The 20,672-nt window shown below is 49.8% G+C and overlaps 3 protein-coding genes across 9 annotated transcripts in view; 1 reads left to right on the top strand and 2 right to left on the bottom strand.

Annotated features, from left to right (window-relative positions):
• The window catches only part of vps35l (VPS35 endosomal protein sorting factor like), a 12,139-nt gene extending 12,004 nt beyond the window's left edge, over nucleotides 1-135 (top strand). The window contains exon 29 of the mRNA XM_084459927.1: nucleotides 1-135. This exon is cut by the window's left edge and continues 140 nt beyond it. The gene's annotated coding sequence lies outside the window, so the exon portion shown is untranslated.
• A 328-nt stretch (nucleotides 136-463) lies between these two features.
• Nucleotides 464-6,450, bottom strand: get4 (guided entry of tail-anchored proteins factor 4). 3 transcript variants are annotated; one of them, XR_014631076.1, is made up of 10 exons: nucleotides 6,289-6,450; nucleotides 5,214-5,292; nucleotides 4,946-5,027; nucleotides 4,694-4,843; nucleotides 4,254-4,392; nucleotides 3,595-3,735; nucleotides 3,064-3,139; nucleotides 2,872-2,944; nucleotides 874-2,644; nucleotides 464-830 (listed from the first exon to the last, which is right to left on the bottom strand). XR_014631076.1 is itself a non-coding variant. In XM_084459942.1 (9 exons), exons 1-9 carry the CDS (start codon nucleotides 6,423-6,425, stop codon nucleotides 2,556-2,558), a joined length of 966 nt encoding a protein of 321 aa, XP_084316068.1. In that variant the 5' UTR covers nucleotides 6,426-6,450; the 3' UTR covers nucleotides 464-2,555. The 3 variants fall into 3 exon arrangements, 2 of the variants coding, with proteins under 2 accessions (XP_084316068.1, XP_084316069.1); XM_084459942.1 differs by having other exon boundaries at nucleotides 464-2,644; XM_084459943.1 differs by having other exon boundaries at nucleotides 464-2,644; nucleotides 4,946-5,024.
• Nucleotides 6,451-6,857: 407 nt separating this feature from the next.
• Nucleotides 6,858-20,532, bottom strand: sun1a (Sad1 and UNC84 domain containing 1a). Of its 5 annotated transcripts, none has more exons than XM_084459931.1 (20): nucleotides 20,253-20,532; nucleotides 17,481-17,693; nucleotides 17,114-17,283; nucleotides 16,804-16,830; nucleotides 16,196-16,501; nucleotides 13,945-14,025; nucleotides 13,025-13,123; nucleotides 12,200-12,293; nucleotides 12,052-12,110; nucleotides 11,625-11,806; nucleotides 11,165-11,431; nucleotides 10,789-10,881; nucleotides 10,565-10,644; nucleotides 10,174-10,318; nucleotides 9,548-9,868; nucleotides 9,257-9,341; nucleotides 8,827-8,942; nucleotides 8,478-8,645; nucleotides 7,764-7,856; nucleotides 6,858-7,643 (listed from the first exon to the last, which is right to left on the bottom strand). In XM_084459931.1, exons 2-20 carry the CDS (start codon nucleotides 17,612-17,614, stop codon nucleotides 7,527-7,529), a joined length of 2,637 nt encoding a protein of 878 aa, XP_084316057.1. In that variant the 5' UTR covers nucleotides 17,615-17,693; nucleotides 20,253-20,532; the 3' UTR covers nucleotides 6,858-7,526. The 5 variants fall into 5 exon arrangements, with proteins under 5 accessions (XP_084316057.1, XP_084316058.1, XP_084316054.1 ...); XM_084459932.1 differs by lacking the exon at nucleotides 20,253-20,532 and adding an exon at nucleotides 19,038-19,083; XM_084459928.1 differs by lacking the exon at nucleotides 20,253-20,532 and adding an exon at nucleotides 18,873-18,949.
• Between the last annotated feature and the right edge of the window lie 140 nt (nucleotides 20,533-20,672).

Genomic DNA, 20,672 nt, shown 5'->3' with positions numbered 1-20,672 from the left:
GTGATAACATGGCGACTAAGGCGGGATTGCCAGTACGACGCGGCGGTCCGCCCGGGGCCACTGTCACTCACCTGAGGGACTGAGCGCGGTACCATCCCATCCCGCTGGCTCTGCTCCGGACTGGTCACTCAGAACAACCTCTGTGGCCGTTCCTTCTACATCGTATCAGAAGATACACCAACCGTATAAATACTCACCATTCATACGATGCCATTAAGCCTCTTTGTATTTCATTGATTGTACGATTGTATTATTGTTTCGTGTATTTGTACTGTAATGAATTGACCTACAGTATCTTCATGCTGCACTAACATTTTTGTAAATTATAATAACTTCTGAATGTAAATCAGTTTAATAAATGAAACTTTTGCCTGTCTGGAAGATGTGTTGTTACTGTGTAGACAAGCCTGGCACTCAGAATGAATTTAGGCGCGTTGGAGACTGAAATTAGATATCAGTTGTGTTTATTTACTCAATTAGTGAATCATTTAAAAGGCAAACAACCCCCATTTGCATTCACATGGAATTATCAAAAACAAAATGTTATGGTTGATCAACATGCTGGCTTGGTTGGCCAGAGCCTACAACTAGTAGCCTTTGGTCACACGTACTGTACTTGCAAACTCTGGTATAATTCCTTTGACATTCGGCACACCCTACTGAATGTACACACACACACACACACAGCTGGGACACACAGGACTCGTACATTCAGGGCTCAGTAATGCTATCAGGCTACTTGTCTAGTGTGGTGGTGAGCTAGTGCATTGAACCAGTGCTATACTAAGTTCTCTTAAGGAAGTATAGAGAAGAGAGATTTCAATGACAACCTAAGTCACAATCAATGATCAATCAATGATTGATTGATTGAACGTAAGTCACAGACATCTTATCATCATGTAACAATACTGAATCCCAACCAGGCAAGTGTGAGGCTCGTCTCGAGAGATTCAACCTCGGGAAATTCGACAGCGGACTTATTTCCATACACAACAAACCTGGAAAACCTGCCTTCGTTGAACACCAGAAATATGAATCCATGAAATGATGACTTCTGCAAACCCAACACGGACATAATAAGCAGGACGATGTCTGAAGGACAGGCTTGAACAACTATACAATGTTCCTGCTCCTTCCTGTGAGCAAAAAAAGTCCCTTTGTTGGACACATGAAATCAAATCAGATAATACCAATAACACACCTGGATACTTATAGATAGGAGTTCTACACAGGGATAGTTTAGATAAGTGATGTCATTTATTCTCTGCGTTCGACTGACTCATATCATTGTCAACAATAGAGCAGTCAGTCAACTGCTTCAATTAAGCGGAACTATATCTTGGAGGGGGGTGGGGGGTCAAAAGTAGAAGACTTGAAAAAATCACATTCATATGAACATGCCTTTGACATTCATCTCTCTCTCACACTCACACACACACACAGCATTCATGATCTGAACATACCACCCCATTTGTGAACGCATTCGCTCCCGATTTGAACATAATAAAGCGTCCCATGTGGCAACAGATCACTTGAACGAAGCCAGGTTTCATCATAAGACAGCTGATGACAATAAGGTACAGGTCTCTCCACAGACGCGGCCAAAACGGACCACCCCATCCCCTTAGCACACTTTTATTGATAACATTTACATGGATTATACGTTGTCGTGTGACAAATGAATGGATTTCATTTTTTCATTTGTTTAGAATAACTCTTTAATACAAACTACCACGGCAGTGGTTGCCACGGAGACGGACAGGAGGCCTCGCCAGAAAAGGAAACGACGGTCTCCCGTCAGAGAGAGAGAGAGAGGGGAGAGGAGGGAGGGAGAGAGAGAGAGAGAGAGAGAGAGGGAGAGAGAGAGAGAGAGAGAGGGAGAGAGAGAGAGAGAGAGAGAGAGAGAGAGAGAGAGGGAGAGAGGGAGAGAGGGAGAGGGAGAGAGAGGGAGAGAGGGAGAGAGGGAGAGAGAGAGAGAGGTTGTTTCTGTGTGGGGAGTTAGAGCTGAAATTGGAATGATGAATATGTAGCCATCGTATCTGTCCATGTAGATGAGAGAAGAACACGGAGTCCAAAAAGCAAGAAGGGATGGAGGGGGGGGGGGAAGGGATAGAGGGACAGAGGGAGGGGGGGAGGGATAGAGGGATAGAGGGAGGGGGTGGAGGGGTAGAGGGAGGGGGTGGAGGGATAGAGGGATGGATTGCAGCTGCTTTTTCATCTCATCCCCGACCTCCTCCCTCTCCCCCTTTTTTTTTCTAAAAAAGCAAAATCCTACACAGACAAAGTGTCAGGAAAAAAACCAAAACAATTAAAACAAAAATATATAATATCATTATAATATCATAATAATAACACAAACAGGGAGAAGTGAGTTCTCAGTTTGGCGCAGTCCAGGCGATGCTGGGAGGAGCGGGGGTTTGGCGGCCTGATCTTTGTTCTGTTTCCGCTTGTATGTTTGGGGTATCTGGGGGCTGAGGGAGTGTGTGTGTGTGTGTGTGTGTGTGTGTGGGAGGGGGGGTGGTCTGCCCCTCGTTTCCTCCTCGGCCCCTGAGCTCTCAGTCCAGCTCGATGGGGCTGCCGTCCTCCTGTGCTTCCTCGCCCTCCTCATCCTCACCTGATCCCATCAGGCTGTTCAGAAGGTTCCCTGGCGGACGCACGAGAGCAGACGCACAGCACGCCGTGACCAAGGACGACGACGACAGAAACACACTAATAATACCTTTGTTCGAGTTCACATCCATTAAAAACAGCAAAGGGCTGCTACACGCTCTTAAGCATCTCACTTACTTTCTGATGAAACATGTATTGTGTGATCCAATATGGAAAAAAATAGAATACATTTTTTAATTAAAAAATAATGAGGTCACTCACCTAGCAGGCCACCGTATTGAGACGACTGTTTGGGCGGCACGCCGAAGAAGAGCTGCCCTATTCTGTCGAGATACTGGCGGGAGGAGGACAGGGAAGAGAGGGGACGATGTCACTCGAGTGTCGGCGCTACCGAGGGCCGTCGTTCGCCGGCAAGTCAAACCCCCGCCGTGGGAGAGCTGCTGCCCAACTCACCTCATTATACATAGGGTCCCTCTTCAGGGAGGGTTGGTACTGCTCGCACAGGACCGTGAACACTGTTAACTTTCCTCTGCGCAGGACACAGAACACACAACACGGCGACGGGTGAGGACAGGAGGACAAAGCTCCGCCTAGTGTGTGTGTTTTGGAGACGGGTACAGTATATACACTCGGGGGCGAGAACAGTCGGGTGAAGAAACATTAAGGCCGGCCTTACCTATATATATAATATCTAGATAAGGAACGTAAGGAAGAGAGCATTGTACCAAGAGATTCAGGGTTAACTGTCTGCATGTATGCATCTATATATCGTATAATTTATTTATTCATCTCTTTTTTTGTTCATTTGAGCTTGACCAGCGAACACTGGAAACATATTTTGCATGTAAATAGATGACTTATGTACAGGAAAAAAAAGTAAGTCGTAAAGGTGTCTTATAATCCCATATGGGATGGGCCGACAGTAGGCATGACACTTAAATAAAACATTCATTCATTCATTCATTCATTCATTGCCGGCCTTACCCGTCCACCGCCAGCAGGAGGAACCAGATGAAGTTGAGCAGGGGCTGGACGAACGGGGGGCCCTTCTCTATAGACGGGTGTTTCTGTGTGTACGTAGTGAACACCACGGACGCGCTGCTCTTGTTCTTTAGACAGAGGAACCTGCAGGGAGTTGAGGGACAGAGAGAGCAACAGGGGGGTAAGGAGAGAGAATGTCAGGTGACCAAACGACAAGACGCCCAACGGTCAGATTTTGGCGACCGACGCGAAATATAATCTGCCTGCAGGCACAAATCAAATGGAACTTTATTTGTATAGCGCATTTCATACACAGAGGCAACCCAATGCGCTTTACAGAGAGCAATGGGTGGGGCAAAAAAACAGTTTCACCCAGGAGCCAGAAAAGAGAGCTGTAAAAATTCTTCCCTGACCTCTCTCAACGAGACAATCAAGCAAGCTCCTGGGAAATGTTTGTCTATTGGCTAAGAACATATACAGAGCAGTAAACATGAGCTAAATACTTCATAAGAGAGACATGACTAACAGTAGAGTGCACAAATAGTTACAGAGAAGTTGCCTACATGGTCGGCCATTATGTGTTAGCTATCCCTGTAGTCTCTAATATATTTAAGCACAAAACAAAGCACACGCGGTTGAACATAGAAGGCAGGCAGACTCACTGTAGCACGGCCTGCGCCACGAACAAGTCCACCTCGCTCCGGAAGCCCCGAGACGCCGAGTACTCCACCAGCATCTGGGCGCAGCCTTCCCCGTCGGACGAGTGGAGGAAGTGGTAGCGGGACTCGCTGTAGTTTTGCTCTGGGCGTGCGGGGGGACAAGGGCGGTCGCTCAAAAAGACTTGTATAGCGAATGGCGGTCACGGGTACGGTTCTACACTTGCCACAGTCGATCTTCCAGGGTTGCGTTTCCCAAAGGCATCGTAGCGCTACGTTCAATGTAAGCTACGGCGTTCATCGATGCCTCTGGGAAACGCAGCCCAGGCTAGTTCTTAGAAACCGCCAGAGAAAGGCTAGCTTAACAGGCAGCAAAAACAGCAATACACACACACACACACACACACACACACACGGGATATATTTATGATATGCATGGTATGTACCCTTCCACAGGGTGACAGCCAGGAGCTGGTGTAGCTTGGGGTGCCCCAGCTTCCCTGAGCCGCCCGTCGACCACTTCAGGGCGCGGGACACAAACGCTACTCTCTCTGGGGAGTTAGGGTCCATCAGGCTGAACAGCTTTGCCAGGTGCTCTGAAACACAACCACAAAACAACAACAACAACACACCGTCAACAACATACTGGTTTGTCCTCCTGCGTTAACAGACTATGTGGTGGAAGACTGGCAGCTCACCTAAATCCTCTTCCTCCACTTTAGCCTCTGACTTCTCCAGAGACTCTAGTACCAACATGGACAGGTCAGCTGCACTGTTCTGCTGTGGATGAGGACACATGTTGAGTGACATCTTTCAAAACCTACGCGACAGTATGCATGCTTGAATATATATACAAGCATATATCTGTATACTGTCTCTCAGGTTGTTTATATGCTTGTCCATCACGTGACTTTACTAGGTACATGAAATGTAAGGGATGAACCAGTATACCAGCCTCCTGCATACCTGGTTATAGCTAAAGAACAGCAGGGCACCATTGTACATCAGCTCCCGGGCCTCTGCGTGTTTGGACTGTGACACGTACCTGTGACAGATAAAGAGGATACAGTCGTGTTAATGACATGCTTATGAACTGTTATGCGAGATGGCTAGAAACAGACAGCGAGGCTTCGTTGTAGCTAGCTAGCTAAAGCCTGCTCGCAGACTACTAGCTATGGCATTGATTGATTTTATTTATTTTTAAGACAGGGACAAGGTACAGTAGACATTTACCCTATAGAATAGGGAGAGATGCACTGTACAAGGTTATAGCTAGACAGCTCATTTCCACCCGCAGTCCCTGGGCAAATAAATATACAGTCTTATAATAGTGGGGCAAATAGTACACAGTGGGAAAGTTACATACATAGAAGGAATACAAAAAAGTTATGTAGCAAAGATTTCACTCATTCCTATACCCACATCCCCCTATACCCTCATCCCTATACCCTCATCCCTATACCCACATCCCATGGTTCAGTCTACGCATGCGCATTTAGCAGGCAGATAGCACAGTTGTAGATAATACTAAGGTTAGCTAGTGCTAAAACCCACTGAGAGCTATCAGCTGTAATAATGACTTTGCACAAATAGATTTGCTACCATGATGCTATTGGTAGAAAACACATTAACGTTAGCTAACGTAAAGCAATGAGTGTGTAAATGGGGGTTACTACTAGGGGGTTGTCTTTTTATCGAGCAAGCGTGCCGAACATTAACTATATTAATTATATTGTTTAATATAATGGTGTTATTTGCTGGATTATCTTGGTAAAGTGGCATGATATTGCGTTTTGTTTAGCTAGCTAACTCGCTAAGTGCTAGCTGTCAAGCTAACGTCGTAGCCTAGCCTTCGATAGTGACTTTGAATGATTGACATCGAATACTGGCCAATCACATAGCAGGACTCGCTCGAGTGGGCGGGACAATACCCCGAGTCGACCAATCACAGAGAAGAGTGTTAACTAGCAGAACGATCTGGAACAGGCAGGCCTTAAAAGCCAAGTGAGAATTTGAATTTGAGGAAATTGACACATCTCACCTAAAAAATAAGGTCCTATACATCTGATGAGCTTCATAGTAGTCTCCTTTTTCCACACTGGCTCGTAGTTTCCCCTCGACCCTCTGCGTCCCTCCGCGGTTCCGTGCGCTGGAGCCCTTCAGAGCCGCCTGCTCCATGATCGTTGGTTCCCAGCAGCAGGTCGGCCCAACCGAACAGGACGGGAAAAACGATGCGCACAAATACTTTTTGACCCATTGCGCCTGCCGTAGTTAGTTCTGGTTACCATGGCGTCACGCCGTTTAGATGTTTGTCAATCATGTGTCAAGGTGAAATGGTCAAACTAAATTAAATTATTTTTGAATTTAGCAAGTTGGCTGTATACGAGCAGTTTTAAGCGAATTTAATTATAATCTATTAAAGGATTGAGATTGAGATCATCCTGTTTTCAAGCAGTCACTGATAGCCTTAAGAATGAAGATTGATCCCTATTCAGTGTGTTCCTGAATTAAGATTGATCCCTATTCAGTGTGTTCCTGAATTGTCATCTTCAGTCAATGACAAATAATTAAAAGTAAGTATCTTTATTAGAAACATTTCAAAATTGCCATCATGTACAAAAGACAAAAAATAAAATTATATAAAAACCTGTATAGTCCCAAGACACTTTACAAACAGGTTGAAAGCTTTTACAAAAATATATTACACGTATTTAAATAACTCACGAGACAAATAAATAAAAGATTTACAACTGGGCACTTGCAGGGTGTCTATACAGGGTCATAGCCAGTAATGAATTATACTCCTAATAAAGAATTTATAACAACATTCTACACACTAGTTGACTAAGGCCTACAAACAGTGCAACATCTAATATTAGCCAATTTAGAGCGCTTATTCCTTTTAAAAAACAAAATTAATCAAATACGTTACAAGTTTAGCATATGTACAGTTGAAATCAACATATATATTAGTAGACTTAAGACCAACTATTGACAGTATACACACTTTACATTCTCCAGTGCTCTCAGTCCTTAAGGACAGTACAGTTACAGGACCTTCACCGATTGTCTCAGACAGTATGTGTGCATGCTATGGATCTCCTCTAGCCCCTTTCTTATGCTATGGATCTCCTTCAGCCCCTTTCTTATGCTATGGATCTCCTTCAGCCCCTTTCTTTTGTTTGCATAATACGCCCTGCAGTTAGTTCCTTGACCGTCATTAGGAATAGGCGCAGCAGATAGGCCGGTGCCGGTTGATCCAGTTTAGCCGTGTCCTCCTCAGTTGTGACTGGGCTCCCCATGCACTCTGAACCGGTACAGGCAGGTGTATTCCTGATGCCCCCAGTTAGACAGAACCCGAACATCAATGACCTGGTAGTCTTGGTCGTTCTCCTCCTGTGGACAGAGCACATAACTGAGCTGAGCTCCGGAGAGGCGAGCGAGATCTCTTGGATCTGCGGTGCGTTCAAATTCAGCGAGCAAAGGCCAATGTTGGTGGAGGACTGTGATACTTACGGTGACTGAGTAAGTCTGCAGCGCGTCTCCGTCCTCCTCGTAGGTGAAGGCACCAAGTAGCTTTCCCTCTTCCTGGTTCTCATCATCCAGACCCTACAAACACAACACAGTATTGTGAGACAGTCATAACGAACATTTGACATGCAACAGAATGAGGCCGAGGGGGGTGTGTGTGTGTGCAGGGTTCTTCCTGGTTCAGAATGAGGCAGAGGGGGGTGTGTGTGTGTGCAGGGTTCTTCCTGGTTCAGAATGAGGCAGAGGGGTGTGTGTGTGCAGGGTTTTTCCTGGTTCAGAATGAGGCAGAGGGGTGTGTGTGTGTCTGCAGGGTTCTTCCTGGTTCAGAATGGGTCTTTGGGGGGTGATGCGCACACAATTTTTTATATTCTTCGCTGTCTGTCTGACTTTTCACAGGTCGCGGGAACTCTTCCGACATGACACAAAATGGATATGAAGCCAAAATGTTTAAGAAACTGATAACCTGTCTATTAATGATCTCGATTACTAGTGGTCCAAACCATGGACAATGCAAGAAAGAGGGATGGGCTGCACTTGAAACAAGCTGTCAAACACATTTGGAGAGGATTTGAATTGCTATTTTTATTCAAATATTTTTGCATTTTGGCACTGGTGATTTTCCTTTGGCTCTGGCTAAAATCTCTTTGGGGGGCGCAAAAAAAATCCTCTACGCAGGAAAAACCCTGGTGTGCGTCTTACATAGACTGCGAATTGGCGTGGGGCGCTGCTGATGTGCCCTGTGGGGGACAGGGCTTTGGGGATGTGCTCCAATGAGAAGGCAGTGGGGCGGATCTTCGTGGAGAGGCGGATCACCAGGTAACCACTGGAACCTTTGAACGCCCAGCAGTTCCCTGGATGGACGTCCGGCTAAAGAGAGAGAGAGAGAGAGAGAGACAGAAAGAGAAAGATTACAATGAAATTACATCACTTGAGTGTTGACATCTACAGTATGGTAGCTTGGTACAACCACAGACCCCCCCCCCCCCCCCCCAACTCTCTTCAGGTGCTACAAAGTGACTTCCCTGCTGGTGGACTGTAGGAGTCGTACCTGGATGACGACGCGAGGGGACTGGGAGAAGTACCAGAGCGGCAGGCCGAACAGACTCATCAGAGCAGTCTTGGTCTCGTGGGTCTCTGAACACCGCGTGCTCAGGATGCTGCCACCTGCACACACACACATGTTCCTAACCACTCACAGTAACAGTAAGTAAACAAAAACAACATAACTCAATATGGGTTCAGGTCAACGTTCCCTCTTTGACATATTAAACGTGTGGATACAGAGAAAACATTGAAACTATGGTTGGATCTCCAGGTCAACACTGGAGCTATAAATATCAGACTGCATACGGTTAAGTCCAGATGAGCGTGAAGAACAGAGGTGGGACACACCCAACTCACAGCTACCACATGGTTTATAAGCAGCCCAGCCGGACCACGCAGACACCCTGACACCGACAGCCCGCGGAGCTGCTCACCTCCTGACTCCAGGGCGTAGTCCACCAGGCCCGTCCGATCCTGGGAGTAGAGTTTGAGAGCGTTCCTCACGATCAGCTCCACGTGCTGGGGGAAGAGGAGGGGGGGGGGGGAGGGGTTGCTTTGAATAAACACAAATGGGTAAAGACATGCGTGTTCATTTGCTCAACATTTGCGTATCCAAACTACAAACCTAGCTTTTCAAAACGGACATCCCAAACTAGAGACTAATCTCAAATCTGACTGGAAGGGTGTTGAGAGAAAAAAAAAAACGCCCGATTAAATCCGCCCACCTCCTCAGTCACCCCGGCAGGTCCGGCGGTCTGCATGACGGCCTGGGCGAGGGTCTCGGTGCTGGGCGCCATCTTGGCGCCGTGCTCCTCCTCCTCCTGCTGCTGCCGCAGAAGCAGACTGACGTTCTGCAGGATGCGTATCTCCAGGTCGGCGAGCGCGGCCTGCAGGTCGGCCCCGCTGGCGTAGCGCTCGGACAGCCACGGGAGCAGCGCCTCGGGCAGCTCCGCCTCCTCCGAGCCCTGGTGGGCGGGGTCTCCGGAAGGGGTCTGCAGGTTGCCGTAGAACAGGCTCCGCAGCTCCCGACGCACCTGTGCTGACACCTGAGAGAGAGAGAATTGAATTGAATTGAATTGAAAACCTTTATTGCCCCAGAGGGGAATTTGTTTTGCACACATCAAGCATACAGAAAACATTGAAATGTACGCCCCTCACCAACACCACAATGTCACCAACCACCATCATCGTCATCACCATCCTCACCAACATCATCGCATCAACATCATCATCACTGCAACAGGCATCAGGAGGGGGCGGGGCTGCCACTTTACATAACTTATTGACTGAGTGTTGTGTTGTGGCGTATGCGGCGACGCGACCGTGAGAGCGCGCGGCGTGCGTGACTCACCGTGTCCTGGAAGGTGTCCAGTACTTCACACCTGCCCTGGCATCCCATCACCCCATGCAGGTCCTGCCTGACACTGTCCAGCACCGCCTCCAGCCTCCGCACCTCCGCCAGCAAGGCATCATGGGACTCGCGGTCCACACCCACGCTGTGAGGGGGACAGATTCCAGAGATGGGCCGCGTTCCGAATCGCATATGCAATCGCATACTTCTACTTTTTACCACCAGTATGTAACACAGCTGCCCCTAGAAAGTGCTTTGCAAGCAGAACACATACAATTGGGACATACTACTCTGTTATAACACTGAACCTTGAAATTTGCCCACATCCGTCGCCGTCCATAACGTGGTTTGTCCCGCTGTTGTATAAAGAATGAGTAAGCTTCCATTGTACCTGACTGGAAGTGGAGCAGATGGAGGTAGAAGTGTTGTAGCAGGCGCAGGTGTGAAGGACTCTTGTCTTCTCTGCACCTCCTAAAGAAACAAAACAAGCTACTTTGTTTAGGTGATATTAGGCTAGGATCCACTACTAAGACTACAGACTGCAGTGATTGTAGGACTGTGTGTGTGTGTGTGTGCGCGTGCGTGTGTGTGTGTGTGTGTGTGTGTGTGCGGTACCTCTGTTTGGAGAACCAGGTCCTGCAGTAGAAGCTCCAGTTGAGCCAGGCGAGAGTCCTGGTCTTCTTGCTGCGTCACATACCGCTGCCGGGACTAACAGCACAGAGAGGACAGAGGGAGGAAGACAGGAGCCATGATAAAAGACCAGAGACATGATCCTCCGCCTCCCCAGGCCCCCCCGGCCTCACCTCCGCCTCCCCGGGCCCCCCCGGCCTCACCTCCCCTCTCCGGGCCCCCGGCCTCACCTCCTCCCTGCGGGCCACCCAGCCTCACCTCCTCCCTCCGGCCTCACCACCTCCCTCCGGGCCCCCCGGCCTCACCACCTCCCTCCGGGCACCCCCGGCCTCCCCTCCTCCCTGCGGGCCCCCGGCCTCACCTCCTCCCTGCGGGCCTCCTCGTCCTCCATCTCCCTCCTCAGCCCCGCCAGCCGGTCCTCCAGCAGGCCGGTGACCCAGGGCTCCAGGCTGGCGGCGTGCGTCCGGGCGTGGAGCTGCTCCTGCAGGGCCCGGTAGAGCGCCGCCTCCTCCCGCTGCTGCTGCTCCAGCCGGCCGCCGTCCCCCTCCACGCGCTCCCACAGCCGGGACAGACTCTGCTCCAGCCGGGCCAGGCGCTCCGCGTGGAGGGAGGTCCCGGCGTCTTCCTGCTAGGGGACAAGGACATGGGCTGAAAACGCAACAAACGCCCGGACACACACACACATCCCGGAAAAAACCCACACACTGTACACAAACACACATCAGTGGAATAATGCTATCCGTTATACATAAGGACTACATATCCCAGCTCTCACAGACTACACCCAGGGCCCCCCCGTAAGCGTTGGGGACACAACTCACAAGTGACTCAGCCGACGGGGGACCTGCGAAGGCCGGTGCCGCTTGTCCGTCCTCCTCCGCGGGGCTCTGGATGGGTTCTGGGGCGGAGGAGGAGGGTGTGAGGGGGCTGGCTGTCCCCCACACTGTCGTGTTGACGGACGGCAGGACGGAGAGCAGAATCGAAGGCCCCCATGACCACAGGCCTGGGTGGGGGAGAGAGAGAGAGAGGGAGGGACAGAGAAAGAGAGAGAACACGGGGGAGGGGGAGACAGGATATACACAGAGTGGAAAGTATTTGTAAAAGTATCTGTAAAAGTGCAAAGTAATAGAATGAAAAGTAGTTCGTAGTCGAGTAAAACTGTGTAAACGATGCGCTAGTGTGACAAGTGTCCGACGAGGGGACAGGCTGAGGACTCGGAGTCTGGATCACGCCAGATCTGACACTCACCCAGAATTAGGAGGAAGGGGAGCAGGAGGAGGAGCAATCTGAGCAGCTTAGGGAGGCACCTGAGAAAACATACAGGCAGGTTATGGAGAGGACGGTCAGGAGCTCGCCGTGTAGCGGGTTAGACGGTCGTCTGAGGCGACGGACTCACCGGGTCATGACAAAGACGTTGAGAAGAGACACGACACTGACCACCTGGTACCATCCCCTGCCTAGGCACCAGAAGACCGTCGCAGCCGCCTTCCCTGTGTACGCACACACACACACAAGAAAGGAGAAGGACAGGATTACTCAGTGAAGGAAGGAGGGCCTGTCGCATCACTAAGGGTTCGAGAATTAAGTGTGTTCAGAGGCAGGGAGGAAGAGAGTCCCTACATTACAGGTACTGTACGTCTCTGATAGAGGGAGAGAGAGAGGTAGAGAGGGAGGGAGGGAGAGAGAGAGAGTTGGCTGAATGGTTATAGGCTGAACCCTGAGGAAGGCGACCTATGGTGTAAACCTTTGAAGCAATAAAGAACTATTTTGTTAATCGAGTCTCAGTTTAGCAGCATCTCATCAACACGGTTGCAGGTTCTGATAACGAGCATGTAAAGCAAGGCATTAGAACGATGACACACAACCCCGAGAAAGAGAGAGAAGAAATAGCTTTGAACTGAGCCCAAGAGTTACCAGCCTGCAGCGTCTCCCCTGTTAGTACGTATGAAGACGGTCCGAGGGGGAGAGACAGGAGGACGAGAAAGAGAGACTTCAAGTTATTGACGCACGTTAGAGGGAGAGACATACAGCATGCTAAAGAAAGATCAGCTCATCTCCAAAGCAAGCCACCATTCACTATGAGCCGTGTCCTTGGGCAGACGCATGATTACAGCCAGCCGTTCTGCATGTAGCTAGAAGCTAACGGGCGAAGCAACCAGCCAAGCAGGGCGTCGGGAGGGATGAGGAAGGAGACTTAATTAAAACATGGTAGGACGAGGACCTGGAGACAGGACAGCCAACCACAGCGTAGACAGCAGCTGCCGTGACACAACCCAGCTGGCCACGCCCACTTTCTGACCAATCCACAGCAGGCTGGACCCTGGGGGAACCAATGAGGGGAGTGAAGACATCGCTGTGGAAACATCACGACACAAGTGTCCTCACAGGACTGTCAGTCAACAGGACATGCATATGGGTGGATAGTTTAGTCCTGTGTCCAGCATCGATCACGCCGCTCGTTTTCAAGTGTTTCACGACAGGTCAGAGGGGGGTCAGTGGAGGTGGGTGACCTGCGTAAGCGCCGACGCTCCACAGCGCCCCCAACGGGCGACGGAACCTGGATGACCAAGACGACGACGAAGGCGAGGGGTCTGCTTTTGCGTCCAGTCGCTGTTCTCCTTTGCAGTCATCACCTACAGGAAACGGTGGCAGTGTGTGTGTGTGTGTGTGTGTGGGGGGGGGGGGGGGGGGGGGCAAGGGCATGACAGAAGACATGAGTTCAGGGTGAATGAAATCACAGACTGATTCAGATGGACGTTAGGAGGATGACGAGGCTGCGTGTTGAAGGGATCCCTTCTGGAGTCACACTTCCTTTACAGAGGAGAGGAAAGGCACAGGGAGAGAGAGAGTACAGGTGTGTGTGTGTGTGTAGCCACAGGTGCAGTACCAGGCTACGAGGGGGGGGGGGCGGGGGCGTGTTTGTAGCACCATCTTGTCCCCTACACATGATTTGTTTATCCACACGCACGACATCGCATGTAAAGCATCACAGTCGAGACTAAACCCCCCATGGGAGAGCTAGAGTACGAAACAGACAATACTGCTTCCTCTCTCCACGCTACGTAATCACGCCAGGATACGGAAGACCCCAATCACACGGGCTAGTCCACCAATATGAACACAAGATACACAGACACTTACACAGGGATCCGTTCTGGTTCAGGCCTCTTTCATCGGTCGCCAGCTCCTTCACATTCATGCTTCCGCAGAAACTGCTGTGGGCTGTATGAGAGAGAGAGAGAGAGAGAGAGAGAGAGAGAGGAGAGAGAGATGAGAGAGACAGAGAGTAAGTGACAACTTTATATCAAGTTCCTCTGTTTGAAGTTCAGTCAGGTCCCCCTCTCCCCTCCTTCACCTGTGCTGAGGATGAACAGAGTGAGTGTGTGGGAAAACGAGAGAGAGAGAGAGAGAGACCATTTGCATGTTGCCAGGGCAACAGTCAAAGCAAAGGCAGTCCTGCTCTGGGAGGGAAACACCGCATGTGAGCTCAGCGAGGTCAACGACCCAGACGAGCAAAATTATAAGATCGAGAAACAAAAAAGAAAAGCCAACGTGAAAAGAGAGAACGGTTCAGACTTTGTGGGAGTGTCAGAAGTTGTCACCCTGTGCGAAGAAGACAAGCAAGACATGACGGTGCAGAGGAGAAGCACCCCCATCAACTCCTTCTCCACATCCGCCATCATCCGGCCCAGCGCTCGAAAACCAGCCACCTCCTGGACCAGAGCATCAATCAATCAATCAATCAATCAATCAATCAATCAATCAATCAATGATGGCACAGAAACGCGAGCGAAGACGTGGATCCCCAACTGAGTGAGAGAGACAGACAAGGTGGTGAGTACTGTACATAGCAGAAGAATACCTCGATCAACTACTGTTCCATCATCATCATCATCATTATGCTCTTTCTGGGCCCCGGGGCTCCGCCCCCGCAGAACAGCCCGTAAGGCGGCCGTCGCCGCTGACGCTGCAGCCTGTGAGGCAGAGGTCAGCGCCGACACTGCGGCGGCCGCAGCTGCCCTACCGGACGGCAGGAGCCGGGTACACACGGCGTTCAGCACACCTGGACAAAGGAGGGCGTGTTAAGTTAAATAAACCGGCCAGGACAGCCTTCCCAGGATAAAGGTGCAGCAGGCGGTGTGGCTCAGAAGCTCTTTGTTATTTTTTTCTGCGACTGTCATTACATCCCCGACAGCAATCAATAAATAAAGTGCTTTGACACTAAAATGAAATACATCCGTAATCTGTGGAAGTCGCAGGACTGTAATAAGTGTGTCCAATCATTGAGTGTCATTTGTTTTCCCTCAGTTTGGAAGAGCGGCTTTGCAGGGAGATCTTTCCTACATTTAGTCTAACAGGAAATCCCAAACCACCTGCTGCACCCAGGTGCTCCATGTCAGATTTCTGGGTAGCCTGCAACCACGTGATTTACATAAAGAATCTGATACGAAACCAGAGACGCCGAGCGTGTGTGAGGACCTGTGTGATAACGTCACCACACACACAGCCACTGAGAGAGAGAGAGAGAGAGAGAGAGAGAGAGAGAGAGAGAGAGAGAGAGAGAGAGAGAGAGAGAGGGAGAGAGAGAGGAGAGAAAGAGAGAGAGAAAGAAAAAGAAAGAAAGAGATAGAAAGAGAGAGGGAGAGAAAGAAAGAGAGGGAGAGAAAAAGAGAGAGAAAGAAAGAGAAGGAGAGAAAGAGAGAGAAAGAGTGAGACCAACGCCGGTGCTGTGAGAGAAGAGACCAAGAGGATGACCAGGCAGCCGGTGTGGAGGCGGAGCCACTAGTGGACAGAAGAGAGAGAATTGGGAGGTGGGTTTGGGACAGGGTCCTGGTGGGACAGGGTCCTGGTGGGTTTGGGACAGGGTCCTGGTGGGTTTGGGACAGGGTCCTGGTGGGTTTGGGACAGGGTCCTGGTGGGTTTGGGACAGGGTCCTGGTGGGTTTGGGACAGGGTCCTGGTGGGTTTGGGACAGGGTCCTGGTGGGTTTGGGACAGGGTCCTGGTGGGTTTGGGACAGGGTCCTGGTGGGGGGGCTGCTACCTTTGCCCTCCTCGAGCGTCCTCCTCAGTGAAGGGTTGTGGTAGAGCAGAGGGAGGAGAGAGAGGAGAGAGACGGCGCGGGCCACCGCCCTCCTGCTCACACACACACTCAGGATCCACAGGGACGCCAGGAGGCCTGGACCAAAATGAAGTAGGGTTTAAAGAAACACAGCGGACACGGTATCGGCGTTATGGCGTCATACATGTGATACTATCGAAGGTTAAAGGCTCAGGACGAGAGGAAGATTGGGCCGAGGAAGACCACAGCTTGTTGGCCCAAGGAGGACCTGTCAGCAACTGATAACCTCTCTGGTTTTTCCTCGGTCTCTCTCTCTCGCTCTCTCTCTCTCACCTGTCTTGTGTCTGCGGCTCTTGTCCCTGCTGTAGACCGTGGTGGAGGCCGGGAACGAGGCTGAGGGGGCGGGGCCTGCAGTCAGAGGGTGGTCTCTGGGGCCCAGGTGGGATAGGGCGGCGGCGGACGACGAAGAGGAAGCGATGTACTTGGAGGAGGAGGAGGGGTAGGCGGCGGGAGCCTCCTTCTTGTCCGAGGGGACGGTGAAGTCTGTGCAGAAGTAGCCGTTCATCATGGAGGTCTGGGTCTGGGCAGAGCTGTTCCCTCCGTTAGGTAGAATGATGGTTTCTTCAAGCATGGTGCTCTCTGAGAGACACAAACACACACAAAACAAGAATCACAATGGGAAGAACCAAAAGTGGGGGAAAAAATCAACACGGTACTCTCTAACACAAAAAAAGAAATCACACCCAAGTGGAGAAGTAAGCGGTGCAGGTTTATGAGCAATCTCTACTGCCCTCTGCTGGTGTGCAACTACCGTATTGGATATATCTCATGCTACCAACGGAGACAAATTTCATTTATAGAAGCAGCTGCACCACTTAATAATGGTACACTGCATGATGCTGGTGGTGATAAAGTTTAAACCCATATTATAAACCCATTACCATTGAGTTCAGCATCTTCATCCAAACCTGCAGAAAAGAGGCAATGACAGTAACAACCAATGAGACAGACTAAAGTGTCATCTTATTTTGTGGGTATATTTTATTTATAGATTTCTTATATATTGTCTCATGGGTGAACTGGTTTTTGCTTCCCTCTGGAAAATTAGGTTTAGGTATTATGTATACCCCCCCTTTCTTTCTGTGAAGCGCATTGTGTTGCCTCAGTGTATGAAAAGCGCCATATAAATAAAGTTTGTATTTGTTGTGATTGAGAGTGTGTGCGTGTGTGTGTGTGTGTGTGTGTGCTGACCCCAGAGGCTGTCGACCATGGTCCTCTCCTGTATGCAGGACTCGTCCAACATGGACGAGAGCAGGGAGGCGTCGCTGGCGCAGCTGTGGAGGCTGCTATCGGGGCCCTGGCTCTGGGTGCTGTTCCTGGGGGTGCTGAGCAGGGGCTGGGCCCGCCTGCTCTTCAATACCCTGGGAGGGGGGGGGGGGGGGAGAGAGGGAGAGGGAGAGAGAGAGAGAGAGAGAGAGAGAGAGAGAGAGAGAACGTCACCGAATCTACAGTATTCGTGTCATCACCCGGAGGTAACTCATCCCCCAATCAGTGTCAACGTCACCCAATCTATCCGTGTCATCTCCCGAGGTAACTCATCCCCCGATCAGTGTCTCACCTGGCGACGTCTCTGCGACTGGCTCCTCCGGCGCTGTAGGAGGCGCTGTAGCCCAGGCTTCCGCCGAGGGACGGGTCGTTGCCGTAGTGACCCGTGGCGGCGGTGGTGTGCAGACGCAGGCTCCGCCGCGACATCGCGGACGCCTCGGGCGCGGGCGCTGCGACGACGCACTGCTCCTTCTCAAAGTCCAGACCAGCCGTCCAGTAGCTGGAACTGAGAGAGACACATTATTACGGCTGGGTATCGAGTCGAATTTCAAGAATCGATTCGATTCCGATTCACAAGGTTCAGAATCGATTATCACGATTCAATTCCATTCGATTCAATATCGATTCGGTTAGTGTTACTAAAACTGTAACACTTAAGGCTGTAACCTTAATTACATGACTGCCAAGTTATGCAACACATCAATACTAGGGCTGGGTATCGATACTGATTTGCAAAAATGAATGAATGAATCATTGAATGAATGAACTATTCATACCTTCATTTATTCATTCATTCATTCATTCATTATAAAAGATAGATTTTGGGATTCATGAACTGATTCTGAATCATTTGATTCAAGATTTTTTAAACCCAGCCCTAGACATCATCATCTAGGTGATTCAAAACTGCACGGAAAACAGACTCAGTTATGATGAAAGTGTGTCAGACATGCAGTAAATAGATAGTTCCTGTGAGCCAAACAGCACAGACTGGGCTATTGTGTCCATGATGAAGCACTGACTGGACAGTCCCATTCTCCCAGGCAGGAAACAAGCAGGGACGTCCCCAACAATGACCAGGATAGGAGGGGAACGACTCAAGTCCAAAAATGGCCCCTTACACCAGAGGGTCAGGACATCAATCTACAGGCAGCTGCTCATAGAGGCCAGGCTGGCCGACGCGCAGAAAGAGAGAGACAGAGAAGCAAAGCCTGTGTGTGTGTCGCACGCCCCCGGCGGGCCTGGTACAGAGAGCTGGCCCACATTTCTACAGAGCTGACCAGTCTGTGCCACAGAGAGAAAAAAAAATCCAATCCAATCATTCAGACAACGGTATTGTGTTGGACTTCGGATCTAATACACATAGGCTTGACTGATTAGCTTGCTTACTGTACCACAAGGGATTCTTACTGTTATAACAACGGGGAATACTGTAGCCGGCACAGTTAGTGATAAGAATCTTACTTTCATTGCACAACAAGTCTGTTATGGTATCGTTAGCCTAGGCTAAAGGTCCCATTACAGGAGTGCGAGGTGAGCTACTGTAGGCGAATCCCAATGACAAAAACATGAAGACACATATGCTGGACACACACACACAGGCAGGATTTGTCAGTCCACCAACGAAGAGCAAGATAATAATAGCTAGGGATGAGAGAGGGCAAGAGAAGAGAACGATACACACAGATCTGTCCATCCCCAGCTCTCCAGACTGCAGCCGTCGTCAGGGGCACTCATCGCAGGGAAAACCCCCCGTGGATAAACATCATCTCCACACACACACACACACACACACACACACGCACGCACTCAAACTCCAGAAGAGATCAGGCAACTTAACAAGACTTACTGAGCTGAGGGCTGCTGCTGGAGTTCCACTTCCTGCTACAAGGGAGCTACTTAGTGACCCCCCCCCGTCCTCCTCCTCTCTCTGATACTCCCTCCCTCCATCTTTTTCATTCCCTCCCTCTCTCTCCCTCTCTCTCCACCCCATGTGAAACAAGGACACCAGTCCTTTCATTATTCACTTTGAGCTCAGCTTCAGGTGGAGCTGCATGTAACTAAAGGAGGGAAGGGAGAAAAAAGAACAACAACAAAAGAAGGGGCATTGTATTATTTGAACTGGTGAACTATTACCGTTCTAAAAGTTTTCAAAGGAACAAAGTCTTGTATACATAGCGCTTTAGGATAAGGTTTCACCATGCCAGCTAGCCAGCTTAGCAGCCGTGCTATCAGTCTATGTTGGCGTCTCAATGATTACTAGGTTATTTCTTCACTCTCTTTGTCGTCACTTACCTAGCCAAGTAGGCCAGGAGGAGAGGATGCCACTTCACACTATTGAAATGCACCCCGTGCCTCTTCAGGATTACCCAGAAGCCCTCACCCAGAGCCAATTACTGCAGCCTACTGTTTTGCCTGCCCTGTCATGCACATGAAGTTCCACCTGCATCCTGGTGAGGGTGCTCTTTGTCCTCAAGAGGGACAGTTGTGTCCTAAGCAAGTGACAAAAGACCAAGCTCCCATAGCAGCAGACAGTAGCAGAGAGACCAGGCCAGGTAGAATCAGCATGCAGGTACATAAGTGCAACACAAGTCTTAGGATTCCACATTTCCCAAACAGATATTCAAGAAACAAGAATACCTACCACCACTCCATCCCAGCCCCCCCCCCCCACACACACACACATCAATCCTCGTGTGTGTGTGTGTGTGTGTGTGTGGCTTGGGATTTGATTTGCAGTGTAAATTAACCGTCAGCCTCGCTGTGAAGTGAACTACAGTAGTGTGAATAGCCCTAACACAATCTAATCGACAAGAATCACCGTACTAAATCGGCAGACGTCTACTTATAATAACATCCTCGAGTCGGGCAGTGAGAATGACCCTTCAGAGACCTGTCAAAAACAAGCCAATCGGTGAGCGGTTGAAGGAGAGTGGCGTGCTCATCATCCAATCACAACCGACAGTGGGCGGGATCCCGCGAGAAATGAAATGCACCCGTTATAAACACACGTAATTGATAAACGGTTGCCTTTTCATAAGTAGCATAATGTCAATCAACATACCTGCACGTTTATCTGAAGTTTGCCTTCCAGGAAAGAGATTTGCCAAACGAATTCCGTTAGTTAGTGACTTAGTTAGCTAGCCTGACCGAGTAGATAGTATAATGTTGTTAGCAAGCAATCATTCGTTTCTAGCTAACTTCTCGAGGTAACTTAGATACCAACGGTGACTTATGGTTTACAGAGAGACACTACTTCTCACAATGTTCCAGTTTCTCTATAAAACACAAAAGTAAAAATTCTAGTGAGAACCAAAGGTGAAACGTCTGTTACGCCGTTTAAGCTGGTCGCTAACGGACTTTTATGGGCCACTTGCACTGACGTAAAGCAGTTTTTCGTTTTTTACGGCAGTTACTGACATCTACTGGCACTGCTGAAGAACAGAAACCTCCAGGCTAGGATGTTTTGCTAGTTCACAAATCC

The sequence above is a fragment of the Borostomias antarcticus genome, assembly GCF_949987555.1.
Source record: "Borostomias antarcticus genome assembly, chromosome: 29".
Taxonomy (NCBI): Eukaryota; Metazoa; Chordata; class Actinopteri; order Stomiiformes; family Stomiidae; genus Borostomias; species Borostomias antarcticus.
This window is presented reverse-complemented; position numbering and strand designations above follow the sequence as displayed.